This window comes from Carassius carassius, chromosome 1 (genome assembly GCF_963082965.1).
Source record: "Carassius carassius chromosome 1, fCarCar2.1, whole genome shotgun sequence".
In the NCBI taxonomy this organism is placed as follows: Eukaryota; Metazoa; Chordata; class Actinopteri; order Cypriniformes; family Cyprinidae; genus Carassius; species Carassius carassius.
The window spans coordinates 39974065-39991781 of NC_081755.1; the positions used below are offsets into that span (position 1 = coordinate 39974065).

General features: G+C 36.2%; 2 protein-coding genes across 2 annotated transcripts; both read right to left on the reverse strand.

Annotated features, from left to right (window-relative positions):
• Positions 1–370: 370 nt before the first annotated feature.
• LOC132122353 (interleukin-9 receptor-like) lies at positions 371–3442 on the reverse strand. The gene is made up of 6 exons (XM_059532569.1): positions 3250–3442; positions 3015–3166; positions 2627–2795; positions 2416–2500; positions 2183–2267; positions 371–1575 (listed from the first exon to the last, which is right to left on the reverse strand). Exons 1-6 carry the CDS (start codon positions 3344–3346, stop codon positions 1075–1077), a joined length of 1089 nt encoding a protein of 362 aa, XP_059388552.1. The 5' UTR covers positions 3347–3442; the 3' UTR covers positions 371–1074.
• A 478-nt stretch (positions 3443–3920) lies between these two features.
• LOC132149989 (interleukin-21 receptor-like) lies at positions 3921–13132 on the reverse strand. The gene is made up of 8 exons (XM_059559211.1): positions 12965–13132; positions 12515–12638; positions 12179–12287; positions 11837–12033; positions 11149–11294; positions 10810–11060; positions 9816–9909; positions 3921–7876 (listed from the first exon to the last, which is right to left on the reverse strand). Exons 2-8 carry the CDS (start codon positions 12615–12617, stop codon positions 7187–7189), a joined length of 1590 nt encoding a protein of 529 aa, XP_059415194.1. The 5' UTR covers positions 12618–12638; positions 12965–13132; the 3' UTR covers positions 3921–7186.
• Between the last annotated feature and the right edge of the window lie 4585 nt (positions 13133–17717).

Sequence of the window (17717 nt, forward strand, 5' to 3'; positions counted from 1 at the left end):
CTTCAGTATTTCGTGAAAAGAGACTTTTCCCATAGCGTCTTAGCTAAGACGCAGTACGAGAGAGCTCTCGTAAGAGAACCTGAATTTCATGCTGTCCCTTCACTAGAAGTAAGGGACGTAGATATTGACACTGGAATATCTAGCAGGAATGACATTTCACAAACTGACTTATTGCAAATGTGGCATCACAGCACAACACCTAAATTCACTGAGGTTTTTGGAATGACCCATTTTCTAAATGCCTGTAAATGCAGACTGCATGGCTAGGTAATAACAGCAACAGTAATAACACATTTTATATGAAGAGGTGTATATTTATAGTTTTCATTTCATACATTTATTTATTTACCTAAATGGTTATTTACCCTGATAAAGTTTACTTAAATTTATTTAAACTGCTAAAATCTTTCGATTCTTCTAGGTAAAATTGCAGTCAGTTCAGGTTTAGCTTTAACAGTCTTAACCACATGAAATACATATCATTTTCCTCTCAGTAAAAATACCCCAAATGAAAATACAGTACATTCAGTGCCAATATTGCTTAATGAATGAAAGAAAATGAAAAACACAAAATCATATAAGTACTGCACACAAAAACTCAAACCTCAACTGAAGTAGTAGAGGGAGTATAATAGCTACTTCACCAATGAACAACTTGTTTCATTGAGGTACAGTGTGAGAATGTCTTGTTTGTGTTATTTGAAAAGGCCTGTGCATTTAGTTCTAGAACATAAATTATATACAGTCATACTTCAAACGTTAATAAACGATCAGCATTAAATACACTCTTAAAAAAGGTGGTTCACGATGCCATAAAATAACCTTTTTGTCTAATTTAGAACCTTTAACATCAGAAGAAATTTTATGTTTCAAAAAAAAGTTCTTTGTAGCGAAAGAAGGTTCTTCAGATGATAAAAAGGGAAGAAAGAGATGGTTCTTTAAAGAACCTTTGAATGAATGGTTCTTCTATGGCATTGCTGTGAAGAAAGTTTTAAGCACCTTTATTTTTAAGAGTGTATCCATTTAAAATGTCTACATATCTACAGAAATCCGTGGTGTAATATCTTCCTGCATTTAATCATAGGAGGTGTTTTGGTCCTGCTCTACATCTCTGGTGAAGGTGGGAACTGGGCCTGTGGGAGTGTTGGTAAGAGTACAGTAGTCTTGTTTGAAACACGCAGGCACTGGGTTAATAATAACCGCTGCTTCAGAAGTCTCGCAGCCGTTAAGACACTCAAGACTAAGAATGGAGTCCTTCAGAGACAGAACATCCCCACTCAGACACAAGTTCAGAGACTGGAAGAGATTTTCCACTTTATCAGGCAACTCTTCGCAGAACAAAGGAAATTCCTCACACGGGATGCTTGTCTCACTGCGCGTATCAGGCATTTGGCACGGGGCCCAGACCTCCGCTGTGGGGCCCACATAGGGTGTGTGGCATTGTGCTGTGGGATACATGCCCGTTTTCTCTACCTGATCCTGTAGTGTGGTAAAGACCTCGGAAATCTTGTCAATTTTTGAAAAGTCTTCCGTAACTTGAAAATCTTCTAAAGGAGTTTTTGCCAAAACCCAACACTTGTGAAAAAAAGCAGGACAAACATTAGTATGATCTGAATCTATGGATATATCTATATATTAATACAATTTAAACTACATTAAGTTTTCTATAAGACTAAAATGTAATTTATTCATTGTGATATCAAAGCTGAATTTTCAGCATTATGACTCGGAAGTCTTCAGTGTCACATGAAAATCATTCTAATATACTGATTTGGTGCTCAAGAAACATTTCTGATTATTCTCAATGTTGAAAACAGTTTTGCTTTATAGTTGTAAGTGAGTTTTGAAGCTGCTGTTTTTGAAGTAAACACATTTGAAAAAATGTAAAAAACAAAACACTTTTTTTTCAACAAAGGATCAAAGAATCCTGGGGATAATCTTACAAGGTTCCATAAAAATATCAAGCAGTTGTTTTTAACATTGATAATAATAGCAACCATGAATAACTGAGCACCAATTGATAAAACCTGAGCAACATTAGAATAATCTCTGAAGTATCATGTCAGCCTACAACATAAAGTACCCACTCTCTCACAAGCCCCTTCGAGTCATTTCATGAAACCCCAAAGGGGTTAAACCCCTGGTTATGAAACCCTGCTCTATTTGAAGTGTGAAATATTACCTGAAAATTGCCATGGTAATTTTGATAAAGTGGCTGGAAGTACGTTTCTGGTGTTGGCACCCATGAAATATCTTTCATCTTAAATCTGCAATGCATAAATATCACACAATATTCACATCTATCTTCTCTGTGACACCTGAGTTGCTCATTATCTCTGTATATATTTCCCATGTCTACAACACAATTGCGCAATAAAAACTATTCTGCAATAGCAGAAAATGATAAACAATTACCTGGCAGCAAGAAAGGACATAAGCAGAATTAAAAGTCCAGCCACTGCAAACATTCCAATGACAATCTTGTCTTGACTGGGCTCATCTTGTCCAATCAACGGAGCAAACATTGATGGATTGGCTTAGATTTTACGTAAAAGATATATTAGAAATGAGAGTGTACATATATATATATATATATATATAAAGCAGTAGCTAGCACAGTATTCACCTCTGTATGCTGTTTTCCATTTCACAGCACTGCTCCAGTCGCTCCACGTTCCACTGTAGGTCTGTCTGTTATCTATCTTACTCTTCACCATCACAGTGTACATTGTGTCCGGATCAAACCTCATTTCCTCAATCTGAATCATTTCTTTGTCTAGTTGAACACTGACTTCCTTAAAAAAAAATGTCAATGTTAACCCATTCGTAGAACACATTTATTTTACATTTAGTCATTTAGCCGACACTTTTGTCCAATTTTCACAACAGGAATACCCAGATAGATGGTGTCACATATGTTTCTTTGATGTGGGTGAAACAGAGGATGTTCTCAGAGAACATGTCCTATGAATGGTAGACATTCATAATTGAATCATCACTATAATTAGTCTTACACTTGTAGGATCTCCGTCTTTGTAGTAGTTGAATTCATATTTGATAGGTAGAGCTATCTGGTAGGTATGTTTTTCATATCCACTCTTCCAAAAGAAATGATACGTCCCATTTGCATATTGTAATGTCAGATCAAATGGGGTTTTTGGTTTAACTGAGAAAAAGAGAGAAGCGTCATGTATGTGAAATATAAACTGTGCAAATCACTTTTTTCTTTGACTACATACAAATACTCACTATTTTTTACTGGCTCAAAAGAAGCATCCAACAGAAATGAATTCACAGTTCCATTTTCAAAATAATTAAGTTTCATAGAATATTCATCAACACTCATGAAGCCTGATTCTACTGTGATATTGCAGATGTGATCTTCATGTACTCTCTGAAGTTGGCAGCTATAATTCCTGTGTGTGAAAATCCATGTTTAGGAAGATCTTGCAGTGCACACATTCATTCGCATTAAAAAGAAATAAATTAATAAAAAAAAAAAAAACTGAAAAATAGTGAATTAATTACTAAAGAGACAAGGAATAACTGGAGCATGCTTACTGTTTCCTGCTGATGGCCTCCAGCCAGTATGATATGTTTCTAGTGGATGTGATTGGTAGTTTTAAAGAGCAGCTGATGGTATGCCAGTAATCTGTCTCACAGATGTACTCTTTTGTCAGATATAAACAGAGAAACGGTCATGCATTTTCAGAAATCCATTGTGACTAAAACTGCAGATTTAAGAAACATGTTTTACCCTGTGAAGCGGCTTTAACCTGCACCGAAAAAGCCAATAAAATGCAGTAAATCCCAGTGGGGCTCATTGTTCTTGTACAAAACTGTAAGAATGCGCTCTTCCAGACTTCAGCTTTGCCAGAACTCACACAACTCTGCACATGCAACTTACAAGACATGAACTGTTTAGCATAAATGTAACAATTTATTCATTTAGAAGACATTAAAGACGACTTACCGGTGAGGAATACAAGAACGATTCATCTTAAACCTTCGATATAAAACCCCCTCAGATTCCATTTATTAAGTGATACAAAATCAGATGTTCATTCTAATGAGAATAAACTGCAAAAGTCAAAACACCCAGATGCTTAAAAATCAAGTATATGTGTTCGCTCAAATTTCAAAGAAGACTCATATTAACTCACCTAATTTATTCTGAAGCATTAGAGAAACATTACATAAAAGCGTGAAAGCTGAAGTCTGAGGCAGTGAAGGGCATCAACATGACTTTATATACAGAGAAGTTCCTGTTTATGTAGGAGGTCTTAACCTCAAATTTTATCAAAAAATCTCTCATTAGTGAAGATGGTATCTCAAGGTTCTCACTTCACCAAACTCCACGAATGGATTACACACTAAACTCTCACAATAAATGAACTTTTGCAGGTTAACATGTTCACTTAGGAGATTTTAAACCATATAAACAACATCATGTAACTGTAGCAAGGAGAAAGTTTGCCCACAAAAGAGTTCGCATACAGGTATTAAATCAAAGGGAGGATCTGAATGCATTTTGAATAGGCCTAAACATAATTCTTTATTATTTTTTTATTATACTAAATTGTATTACTAATGCATCTGAAACATTTCCAGTCAGAAACATCTCGATGTGACTTTCCCCATGTATGACTGATTCTATAAATGACTGCAGCTGACATTTAGCGCAGTGATTTAAGAGATTAAATGTTACAAATGTGAACCTTTATTTGTGGCTTTCTACTGTATGTCACGGTGTCTTTTTCTTCTTCCACTATCAGCCGTTGCAGAAAACATTTTAAAAGAGATCCTGCATATACAGTTAGAAAAATAAGGCCACAAATGTTGCTATACAAGTAGATTTTTCTTATTTAAGCAAAAGTTAATACTTGTTAATACTTATTTGGCTGAATAGCCTATTAAACAAACAACTTTTACAGTAATAAGGCTGAAAAGGAAATGTAAGTTTGCTTTCAAACCCTCCATTCTAACTGCAAATAACATTTGTAATCACCTACAAATATCAAAGTGTCTGCTTCCTTAGTAATAAATAATCTTATCATTAAAATAAAGTGCATGAATCATTTCATGAAAATCAGAGCATTAATGGAAAAATGCAAAGTTTAAAAAGCACTTGACAAAAAAAGAAAACAATTCCCCAAAACAATTCTAAATTCTTCATCTGTCTGCTGAACTAATGATTTGTACAAAAGATCTGAAATGTAGAAATACCCGTAGTATTATCAGGAGGCTGTCATTTTGTAGATCTTTCTGAAACATGCCTTTATCTTGCTCAGAGCAAGCTCTGATAACTGCAACATTGTGTGCAATGACAGAAGAACCTCATTAGATAAACAGTACCTAAACACTGGTTGCACCTCACGTCCCATACTTTTGCTACATGCCAAATAAATGTACTTCAACTGCTGCTGGGAAAGTACAGAGCTGCAGCTGAGTTTGTAGTAAGATGGTATGCCAGTACTGACATAACACCACATCATAAAATCACCACAGACTCCTGTTGTGTATTATTTGTGTTAGCATGTAGCTAAATGTGTTACTTATCTTAGGTTCCAAACATGTTTACACATTCTGTAAAAACTCTGAATATTAGTTGATTAGTATGGGGTTTTCAGTGAATGAATCTTGAACTTTAACTTATTATAAAAATACAAATAAAATGTATTATGATTTTGGCATGCACTAATTCTACTCTTGCACACTAAATGCAGAGGTTGTGTGGTTAATTTGGCAAAACTGTAAATGCATAATGATAATTCAAAATAATTCAAAATACATAATTCACACCCAGAATGCTAACTATATTAGCATCCACGCCAATGCACAATAAAGTTGTTTTTATTATAGAAGCATCCTGCAGTTCTGTCGACTGCACTTTTATTGCCTGAGCTTGTTAGAGCACGTTGGATTCTGATTGGCTGTCAATGCCTTGGTTGTTCATCAAATGGAAAATATCATCCTGAAAGTGGAACCGTACCACTATAATGTTATTGTTATAGCTGTGGTATGAATTCTCTTAAATTTAAAATGATTTTTAGAACTTTACAGTTATCATTCTTGGTGTGAGTGGGCCTTAAAGGACACTAATCATGGAATCCTGCCTCAGAGTACAAATTAATTATTTAAAAAACAACTACGATTTAATTGGTTGCGAATCTGAGCTATAAAGTCACAAATATATTTTTATGCATTGGTTTTAAATCAGAGATGTTATTGCTTGTAATTGTGACTTTATTTGTTGTGACCTCTTATCTCACGTTGTATTACATCTGAAAATGCAATTAGGCCTATAAATATTTTGTTTTATCTTAAACTTTCTCACCATTTCTTCAGGTTGTTTTTTTTCTTCCTTTTACTCTGTCAAAAATGGACTTCAGTAGTCCAAGAGAAAGAAAAAGGTTTTAAAATGTAGTAGGATTTCAAAAGTAGGATTTGAAGAGTGTAATTCATGGGTTTCTGAAGTTCTTGTGACACAGTCACATTAAGATATCGAGTGTAACAATATTTTACTGAGATATAAAAATAGAGTCTGACAGAAAAAGTACAACCCAGTCCATTAGAGTGACAAATAATTATTATTAGTAGCACAACCTCTGACTACAGAACTGAATCAGGTTAGACACCATATTGAATGTAACATAGATCGAAACGAAGCTGTGAAGGACAGGCTTACAGACTGTACAATGTAACATACACTGTATAAAGGTCATAGGTCAGGTCTTTTTTACAATGCACAACTTTTGAAACTATTTTCTAGAACTTTTGTCAACTAAAAATAGTTTTCCGTCAGTTGAGCAATTGTTATATTGTTAAACAGCACTAAAATACTTTGAATTCTCTCACAGCCTCGTTTCCAATCCTGTCATATTAAATATGGCACTAGCTTGACTAGTCTATAGACCTAAAGGAATGATAGTATGCAAATTGAGATGCAGCCACACATACTGTCCTGCAGTCTTAATGTAGAGCAATGTCCTGTGAATGATCACACAGCTGATGTCTAATGAGTCCATTTATGCCACAAATACAGTTCAGTGCAATAAAACACATTGTGAGCAAGTTAGGTCCGACTAGTGAAGTCTTCAAACACTTTGTAGATGCTTTCACTTTCTATTGTCTATTATTCAGCTGTGATTTAGTTTGTTGTAGCAATAGAAACTCCCACGAACAGCTACTTTCCATTGCTCTGGGCATCAACTTGAACTGATGTAAAAGCCACCCACTGTTTGACATAATTTGAATGGGAGCGTCCCACGCCATCCAGCGATGAAGTATCGATCTGCTCGTTCCCATCGAACGCAGAGGGGCTGGAACAATCAGACTCAAGAAATCCACTGTCTATGGTGTCCAAATCCAAACCCATTTGTGGGTAGCCATCATCGGACTGCTCATTAGAACCGAAGGAGTCCAGCGAGACCTGCTCCATGTTCTCCAGATCGTGCTCCTGTAGATGCCAGTCATCAAAGTCTGAACCCTGTAAACTCCTCCTGCCGTCCGGTACAAGAGGCTGTCTGTCATCCAACTCAGCCACTCTCTGATTGGCGTCTTTGTCGTTGAGGAAGTCCTCTAGGCTCCGTCTTTGGATATCACTGGACCAGTCAGCCATGACGCCCTCCTGACCTGATACTGTAACGGTGTGCATCGATATGTGGCCGCCGGAGTGTGCGAGGCCTTGACTGTTGCTGCCGTGGAAGTAGAGTTTAGATGAGTTTTGACCCGCCGGACCAAAGTCTCGCTCGCCGGTCCTGTTAGCAGGTTCCTCTGAGCTGTCATTCTGCTGCTTCTCACAAAGCACCTGCAAAGTGGTGCTCTTCTCAAGGACATCAAAGCTGTTGAAGGTCAGGACTGGTCCGACCCACCTCTGAAATAAAACACAAGAAGATCCTTAGAGTGGTGTGAAATATATACACTATCATTCAAAAGTTTGGATTCAGGAAGTCTCTTATGCTCGCCAAGGCTGCATTTATACAGTTTGTATAGTAAAACCTGCAATATTGCAAAATATTATTCTATTTGAACATATTATAAAATGTAATTTATTCTTATGATTTCAAAGCTGAATTTTCAGCATCGTTACTCCAGCCTTCAGTGTCACGTGATTCTTCAGAATTTATTCTGATTATTTGCTGCTTGAGAAACATTTATGGTTATTATTATTATTATTATTATTGAAATGATTGGTGCTGCTTAATATTTTTGTGGTAAACCGTGATTGACTTTTTGATGAAAAAAAAAATAAAAAAATTATATATAAAAAAAATATATATATATATTTGATAGAAAACTTCTATAAAATTATAAATGTTAATAATGTCACTTTTGATCAATCTGATGCATCCTTGCTGAATAAGAGCATTCATTTAAGACTTTACATATATAAACTACATATCTTAAAGCTGTATGAAATTCTAAACCAAATGAACTTATGAACCCATGAACAAGTGAACAAATTAACTTGTTAAAACACTGATTAAGATCAAACCACTTCTTCACAAACGACGCCTACTTGCATATAATGCAAATGACATCCGTAATCAACTTAACCATCGTTTCCTGACTTTAAAAAATGTGTTAATAAAAAAAAAAGAAAAGACAAAAGATAATTAATTAAATGATTTTACATTCCTATGAATGGCTAGTAAATGCTCCTAAACATTAAGTCATAAATCACAAAGCAACATTTGTCGAGTGTTTGGTCCACTCAGAATGAAAACTAATTTTCTAAACACTTAACTGTACAACTACACACCAAATAAATAAATAAATAAAATAACACAAGGTAAAAAAAAAAAAAAAAAAAACAACGTTCAGTTATTTTAATCATTAAATTTGTAGCACATTCTCAGAAATCTATTTTAGAATAAGAACGGTTGGAAAACGGAACGGTGTCATGGAACAATTTAGAGCAAACACAGAGTAGATCAAAAACACTTATCCCACTAACACTCTACTGTTTTGACACAGTATGTCAAATATTTTCTATTTTAAGTAAAATATAAACTTAAAATTCTTTTGGAATTATATATATTTAAAAATAATAAAGATGACAATGTTTTAAACCTTCAATTTGATGTCACACAGATCTCGCTGTTGTTAATGCGGCGTGTTACTGACCCCTACTGGAAAACGTGTTCACTTGCAGGTATAAAAAAAAAAAAAAAAAAATCATACAACTGCCAGAGTTCCTCAGAAACAGTTTTACCGAAACAAAGCTGGTGTCACAAGTCTTGCAGGTTCAGGACACGGCCACGTTTCATAACGCTTAGGTTTTAAAGAAATCCTCAAACTCCTCAGAAATGCTGTTTCTATTAATATCTTGTCAGAGTTACTAAAGTCCTCAGAGGGACAAAAATAACTCAAGAAGTAGCTCTCAAACCTTTTTATTATTATTTTTTTGTGCCAAGCCTGAGATAAAGGGTAGTACTTTCAGCTCACTCTAGCCTACCCAGCGGAATATTCACTAAATTCCCCTTTAGTTAAAAACAACTATTTATAACTACCCACCTTATCAGAGTTTGGGTTTGAACTCATAGTACTTTCCATTAGAGGGGAAAACTGCTACTTTCAGTTTTCATGTTTAACGCAATCTCAGCCAAATGTTAAGTGAGCCCTCCTGTTACTTTGAAGCCCCTACAGTCTGACTCATTTGACAAATGTCACATTCCCCTCTTGCAAGTGAGGTTAAGCATGTCGCACTTCTGAAAGTCCCCTGATAAGACATGTTATCGTGCTCACAAACGCACACAGAGACTTCTGCTTGTGCACCAGAAATGTATACAAAAAGTCAAAAGAAAGCATACCTTGAAGTCTCCTTGATATGAATTGTAGAGTGGTGTGAAGTACTCATGAGGGCTTGGGATGTGTTGCCATAAGAACAGCTTTTTGATGCCCCCTCTGTAGATGCAAAAAGACTAATGTTACAGGAATGAAGTGTAGTTTGGTCGGTGCATTAACAGGCTGCTTTTGTAGGACACAAAGTCAACTCCGCATTATTTTTTATAGCGCTTTATACAACAGAGACTGTTTGGAAGCAGCTTCACACAGCATTAAAATGTGAAAGTAGCAGAATCAGTTATGCACACTACAAAAATGAGGCAAATCCAAACTCTGCTAAAAACACATGCTGATTGTGTGCCCTAAAAGAGAAATGGAAACAGTGGCTGTCATGAGAAACATCTAGCTTTATCCGCTTGCAGAGCTTGTACGTTCGACTTCCTCCAGTTTTTGGCCTACATGAAAATAGACCGTCTGCAAAAACATATCTGCTGCTGTTGTGGTTTTCGTGAACGTGGGAGGTGAGAAAGAACTATTCATATACGGTAAGTGCGTCATATCGATTACTGGAAAACTCATTTAGAGGAGGCACTATCGAAATTTAAGATCACACTCGTCTGTAGTCTTTTATTCAGCCCGCCACTTTGTGGGATATCATGCAAACTTCTCAGTACATCATCTTTTAGATTTTTAGGAATGAGTGAACTGATCTAGATCGTTTTAAAGGTTAATACAGGCTTCACAGATGTATGACTTACAGATAATAAAAGTGACTCATGTGACTCATAAACTGACTAACAGTCATAACAAAACAGGTTTGAGTTTGCTTCACTTCTGCAATTTGTACAATTCCCTAAATGTACCTCATGGCCTTTATAAGGAGCCAGACTTCTTGATTTTAATTTGGACTTTCTCGAGTAAACAGTTTGTACTGAGAAAGGTCATTTATTTCAGCCTAACGCATATCTGAACTGAAACAAAGTGAAATATTAGACAAATAAAAGCAAGATTGATACTCACAATTTCCCACTGTAAACAAGCAGCACCACCATCAAAACAGGAAGTGCCAACAGCAGGAAATAGAACTGTTCTGACTGTGAAGAGTCAGATGTCCATTCGACACTGTTGCTCCATTCACTCCACATGGATGGAAAAGTTGAAGGATGCACTGCAACCTGAACTTCTGCTACATACTGCCTTCCTGGCAGGAGTTTTTCACCGATGATAACCATTGATTGTTGTTCCTGCTGCAGGATGTAAATTTGGGCCGTCTGAGGAAGCATCACACCATATTCAGAAAAATGTCAGTTAAAGATTTTATAGTATGTATATAATAACACACACATAAACAAGTTTTACCTTATCTGGGTGACTTTTAGTTCGTAACCGTACTGTGTAGTATAAGTCTTTATGCAGAAAGTGTTCTGTATAAGCCACATCCCAAGTTAGGTTATAATCTCCACCAATTTTTGTAATATTTAGGTTGAACGGTTGTTGGGGTTTAACTATGAAACAAAAAGAAAAGCAATGTTAGTGCACTGTACACAAGTAACCAAGACTATTAAATTACAGTGGGGTCCAAAAAGCCTGAAATCGCATTCAAAATCTTGTACCAAGCTCTCATTTCAACCAGAATGTTTTAGGATTTTTAAATATGACACCAAAAAGGTTATGTTCATTAAAGCTCAAGACTGCTCTTCGGATCAGATCATGCTGGAGAACATTTCATCAAAAGAGGATAAACCAAATACTATGAGAGCACTGGTGTTCTTGAACATTTGGATCTCCCTGTATCCACTGTATTACGCAAAGCAGAAGTGAGGTATTTTTTTGTGAACATTCAAGACTTCTGATTCACTAACCACAAAAATAGTTTGATAAAAAATAACAGTTTGCTGTGTACGGCATTATAACATAATTTTTGTGTTAAAAAAATTATCTGAAGCAATCGACAGCGGAAGTCTCCGAGTTACAAAAGCCCACCCACGCTCTTACGTTAAAAATTAGGTGGATATGACATTTACACCAAGCAGATATCAGGACATACCAAATCTGTATAATACAATATTTTCAGAGTGACTCTTTGCTGGGGTCTCCATATTGCCTTGTTTGGTTATTTGTGTGACTATGATAGAGCATTTAGTATCATAGGACATTATATATTCCATATCCTCTGGCTCCATTGTGCACCAGGATTGTGGCGCTTTGATAGTGCAGCTCCCATTCGTGGCATCATTTTCATCCCTGGAATACATGAAAATGTGCCAATTAAAAAACATGTTGCTCAAATGTAATGGCGGTTTAAAAACAATGAACAGTCTAGACTAGGTTCCAGCTTAATGACTCAGTTTCTGACTTAAAGTAAGAACACGATGTGCTAGATCTGTACCTGCAATCTGCCGCAACATGACAAGAAGCTGCTCCTGTCGAGTCAGAATTGGAGCAGTTGAGCATGGAGATAAAGTCTGTGGTGCAGGTCACGTTGCACACGCCATCATCTGCAAACAGTGATGTGAGAGGAAATGTGGTCAATCGAGCTACAGAAACGGTACCATTTCTCCTCAAAGCAACACCTGAATAGGTCAAAGGACACCCAGCTAAATCACTTTTACTGCTCCATCCTTTTGAGGGTGTCGTGTTTAATAAATGCTACCTCTGCACTTGTTTTATAAGATGCTTGATGTAGACAAGAGGGATGTATATATTGCAAGAAATATACACTTACTGCACTTAATAAGTCCACAAATCCCAAGCAAGGCTATGGCTTGCCATAGAGCCATCATGTAGGAACAGGGAAAAAATCTGCGGTCAGCCCTGCTCAAATGCATTGTACAGAGTCCACATGCAAACTGCAAAATAAGTACATACGTTTTTGTACTTCTGTTAATTAATTCTGTTATTAATTTGTCGTCATTTAAATTCTAAAGTTAACCAACACATTAAAACAACAGCAAATGTAAGTAAATTTTTTAAAATTAAATAACACACACATAGATTTTTTTATACATATAAAATGTACACCATGACAATAATGTATGAAATATTTTTCCTCTTTAGCCTCAATACGTGGTTAGTATATGATCAACATATTTGTATTAAACAAGAAGATATTGTCGAGTTCAAAAAGATGCACGAAAGTGCCTATAAAAAGAAGTAGAGGAATATTAAAACTTACCTTGATATTGTTCCCATTGAATCTGTTTACAAAAATCTCAAATCTGAGTGAAAATATTTAATTCTCTTGTTCTCAATCAAACACCAGTCGTACATAGCATAACTCTTGACATTTATACCATGCCAATCTACTGATCAACATGCACAGTCAGAGTGCTTATGACGAAAATATAACATGAGGGATGTGGTTGTGGTTAAACAAGAGCCTATTTCCAGATGCTCCGCCCCTTGTGAGACCAATTAAGGGTATTTCCTGTTATGTAGGTGTTGTCCTCAAGGGCCTGATAAAAGTGCAGTGTCATCAAATTCTGATTTTAGGGGGGTCTGGACAGTTGATAACAGATAAATCATGGATTGGCATCAATTAAACAACACTGAATAAATATAAATGAAAAAGCAGTGATGATGTGTGACATTTTATATTGTGGTGTCAGTGCTGATGTGCAATACTGAATTAAACAAAACACTGTCAACAATTACATTATGTTTGAAACATTAGACTCTAATATTTATCTCCTCAGTCATATTTACAAAAAGAATACATGTGCGCTTAAGAGCTAAAGCTGTGTCCCAAATGACACACCGGACACTCATACACTATGTACTTATGCACTATGTACTCAACCATGCAGTGTTTGAATTATCAAAGGTTATTTTGTAATTCATAATTGGAGTATGATAGCCCCTCCCACTTCGCTACATAATTAAAAACAATTGAGTGCATGAAGTGTCCAACATTACACACTAAGTTTTATAATTTTCTTTTTTTGTTGTTGTTATTTAAGTGCATTGTCCGGGTATTTAAAGTGCATTAATAAAAACTTTTTCTTTTTGTATTTTTCAACGTGAACGTACTACTCGCACTATTCATACTAAAAAAACGTCAAAGAATAGTGTGTAAGTATGCGATCGCTGAAAAATACAAAAAGAAAACGTGTGAAATACCCGGACAATGCACTTAAATAACAAAATATATATATATATATATATATATATATATATATATATATATATATATATATATATATATATATATATATATATATATTGTTAGCATTTTGATTATGCTCGGGCCAGAAACGTAGAGCTCGGTAAAGCCGCATTTGACAGTCGCAGCATAATAGTTTACCCCTAGATTCAATACGAAACTCTTAGTAAAAAAAAAAATTGTGGTCATAATCATGATGAGGCTTTGTAGTTGCAAAAGTATTTAATAAATGCTGACTCACGCATATGAAATGCCCCATGCAATCGCATCTCTGGACCGGAGCCAAAGTCTGGATGTGCGCTGCCACAGTTCGTGTAAACAATGTGAAACCAGACCTCATTTGCACCAATCGAAAGCATATTTACACTGTCTGAATCGTTTCTGAAAATTTCTGTCATATGCACATAAACTGACAGTCTACTGATTGATTAGCTCCTACTAAATATTGAAGAAACTTAATTTTCTGTAGTTGCTTTGCAATGATTTGTATCGTAAAAAGCGCTATACAAATAAACTTTAATTAAATTCACTGTACAGGAAATACTGTACAGTCGTGGCCAAAGGTTTTGAGAATTACGTAAATATTGGAAATTGGAAAAGTTGCTGCTTAAGTTTTTATAATAGCAATTTGCATATACTCCAGAATGTTATGAAGAGTGATCAGATGAATTGCATAGTCCTTCTTTGCCATGAAAATTAACTTAATCCCAAAAAAAACCTTTCCACTGCATTTCATTGCTGTCATTAAAGGACCTGCTGAGATCATTTCAGTAATCGTCTTGTTAACTCAGGTGAGAATGTTGAAGAGCACAAGGCTGGAGATCATTATGTCAGGCTGATTGGGTTAGAATGGCAGACTTGACATGTTAAAAGGAGGGTGATGCTTGAAATCATTGTTCTTCCATTGTTAACCATGGTGACCTGCAAAGAAACGCATGCAGCCATCATTCCGTTGCATAAAAATGGCTTCACAGGCAAGGATATTGTAGCTACTAAGATTGCACCTAAATCAACAATTTATAGGATCATCAAGAACTTCAAGGAAAGAGGTTCAATTCTTGTAAAGAAGGCTTCAGGGCGTCCAAGAAAGTCCAGCAAGCGCCAGGATCGTCTCCTAAAGAGGATTCAGCTGCGGGATCGGAGTGCCACCAGTGCAGAGCTTGCTCAGGAATGGCAGCATCTGCACGCACAGTGAGGCGAAGACTTTTGGAAGATGGCCTGGTGTCAAGAAGGGCAGCAAAGAAGCCACTTCTCTCCAAAAAAAACATCAGGGACAGATTGATCTTCTGCAGAAAGTATAGTGAATGGACTGCTGAGGACTGGGGCAAAGTCATATTCTCCGATGAAGCCCCTTTCTGATTGTTTGAGGCATCTGGAAAAAGGCTTGTCCGAAGAAGAAAAGGAGAGCGCTACCATCAGTCCTGTGTCATGCCAACAGTAAAGCATCCTGACACCATTCATGTGTGGGGTTGCTTCTCATCCAAGGGAGTGGGCTCACTCACAATTCTGCCCAAAAACACAGCCATGAATAAAGAATGGTACCAAAACACCATCCAACAGCAACTTCTTCTAACAATCCAACAACAGTTTGGTGAAGAACAATGCATTTTCCAGCATGATGGAGCCATAAGGCAAAAGTGATAACTAAGTGGCTCGGGGACCAGAATGTTGAAATTTTGGGTCCATGGCCTGGAAACTCCCCAGATCTTAATCCCATTGAGAAATTGTGGTCAGTCCTCAAGAGGCGGGTGGACAAACAAAAACCCACTAATTCTGACAAACTCCAAGAAGTGATTATGAAAGAATGGGTTGCTATCAGTCAGGATTTGGCCCAAAAGTTGATTGAGAGCATGCCCAGTCGAATTGCAGAGGTCCTGAAAAAGAAGGGCCAACACTGCAAATACTGACTCTTTGCATAAATGTCATGTAATTGTCGATTAAAGCCTTTGAAACGTATGAAGTGCTTGTAATTATATTTCAGTACATCACAGAAACAACTAAAACAAAGATCTAAAAGCAGTTTAGCAGCAAACTTTTTGAAAACTAATATTTATGTAATTCTCAAAACTTTTGGCCACGACTGTACACTGTGAACAAGTGACTGATCTCAGCCACAGCTTCGGCGTCTATTAATAGTGCAGAAGATTTTATGAAAAGATGAAGAAAAAAAAACATTGAGCAGTTGTGGCAGAACAGATTATTTGCAAGCTTTGAATGCTTATATCTACTTAATCCGAATTTTGTCACTGTTTTGGAGCACACTGCCTTATAGATAACCCTAAGACCAGTGTTGGGGAGTAACTAGTTACATGTAACGGCGTTACGTAATTTAATTACAAAATTATTGTAACTGTAATTAGTTACAGTTACTAAGAAAAAATGAGTAATTAAATTACAGTTACTTATGAAATTTTTTACGATTACAAAGGGGATTACATTTGAATATTTACACACATCCACATACAGATTTAACGGATTTCTTTCCCAAATTGCACTGACTATTCTGAGACATACCGCCCTAATAATTTCCGGGATGCGGAAATACAGTCTGGTTCGTAGAATCCAGTCTTAAAAACGAAATGCCTAAAGCGGACGGAATATGCCACATTTTGGATGACTAAATCAAAAGTAGGTCAGTACACTTGAATCAAAACATGACATTGACTAGTGTCTGTGAATATAAAGCCCCAAAAATGCAATATATGACTTGCACGTTCTGCGTGTCTGTGGAAATCAGGCGCGGACTGGACACCGGGAGAACCGGGACAATTCCCGGTGGCCTGGCAGCCGATTTTGCCCCACTATTTAATATCATTATTGTATAATTGCCTGCCGAATGTACTAAATTGCGAATCCGCCATTTGATAATTGAATCTCTAATAAGTCATGAATTGTTAGCCATGACTCGCGCCTCTCCGCGCCTCCGCCAAACGGTTTGGATCAGACTCAGAGTAATCAATGAGAGAGAGAGAGAGAGAGAGAGAGAGAGAGAGAGAGAGAGAGAGAGACTGACTAGAGTGGACTGCTGGAGCAGAGAAGCAGAACTCCTGTTCTGGGTTTCATCTGTAAAGATGCTTTTTTTGTCTTTGTTTTTTTATTTATTTAATCAAGCAGCAGCACGTTTCTCATCAGTCATCACTCAAAATACTATATAAAGGACATCATTATTATCTGTTGTAATGTTACAGTAGTAATTTAGCTGAAAAAATTCAGATTTTTTTATAGGTTTAGGGGGAGCTACGACAGACAACAACACAACCCTTACGAAAATTTACATTTTAATATTTAACTATAAATCCAGAGAAAATGGTTACTATTGTTTAACTGTGATAACCAAAAATGTAAAATTATTTTACAAATGTATTTATTTAAAAATAAATACAAATCCATTTGCAAAAAAACAAGGTTATTTTACTTTTATATAGGCTAATAAAAGCATGGTAATTTTTTGTAAGGGAAAACATGACTCGTGTACAGTATTAGGATTTTTCTATAAAGATATTGTAGTATTGTAGAGTATTGTATTGTAAAGTATAGTTTTGTTCAATCTTGAGTATTAAAGTCATGAGAGAGATGGATAACAGGGCAAAATAAAGAGACTGAAGAGAAAAATGGAAGTGAAGGTGCAGTTCGGGAGAGAACTTTTAATTATTTTGCATGTCCCCAAATTAAAGATTTAAACCTTTTTTATGTCAGGTCCATACAAAAATAGTTTTTTTAAATTAATGGCAAAGACATGGTTTCATTTACTACACATAGGCCTGCC

What these genes read in the sequence shown, in the direction of transcription:
- LOC132122353 (XM_059532569.1), bottom strand. Translation starts at nt 3,346, where the DNA reads ATGAGTGTTGATGAATATTCTATGAAACTTAATTATTTTGAAAATGGA. An exon ending in ATGGAAAACAGCATACAGAG is followed by an intron (nt 2,501 to 2,626) that starts GTGAATACTGTG and finishes TGATTGGACAAG; the next exon opens with ATGAGCCCAGTCAAGACAAG. An exon ending in ATTACCATGGCAATTTTCAG is followed by an intron (nt 1,576 to 2,182) that starts GTAATATTTCAC and finishes TTTTTTCACAAG; the next exon opens with TGTTGGGTTTTGGCAAAAAC.
- LOC132149989 (XM_059559211.1), bottom strand. Translation starts at nt 12,617, where the DNA reads ATGCATTTGAGCAGGGCTGACCGCAGATTTTTTCCCTGTTCCTACATG. An exon ending in CATGTTGCGGCAGATTGCAG is followed by an intron (nt 12,034 to 12,178) that starts GTACAGATCTAG and finishes CATGTATTCCAG; the next exon opens with GGATGAAAATGATGCCACGA. An exon ending in CATATCAAGGAGACTTCAAG is followed by an intron (nt 7,877 to 9,815) that starts GTATGCTTTCTT and finishes GTTTTATTTCAG; the next exon opens with AGGTGGGTCGGACCAGTCCT.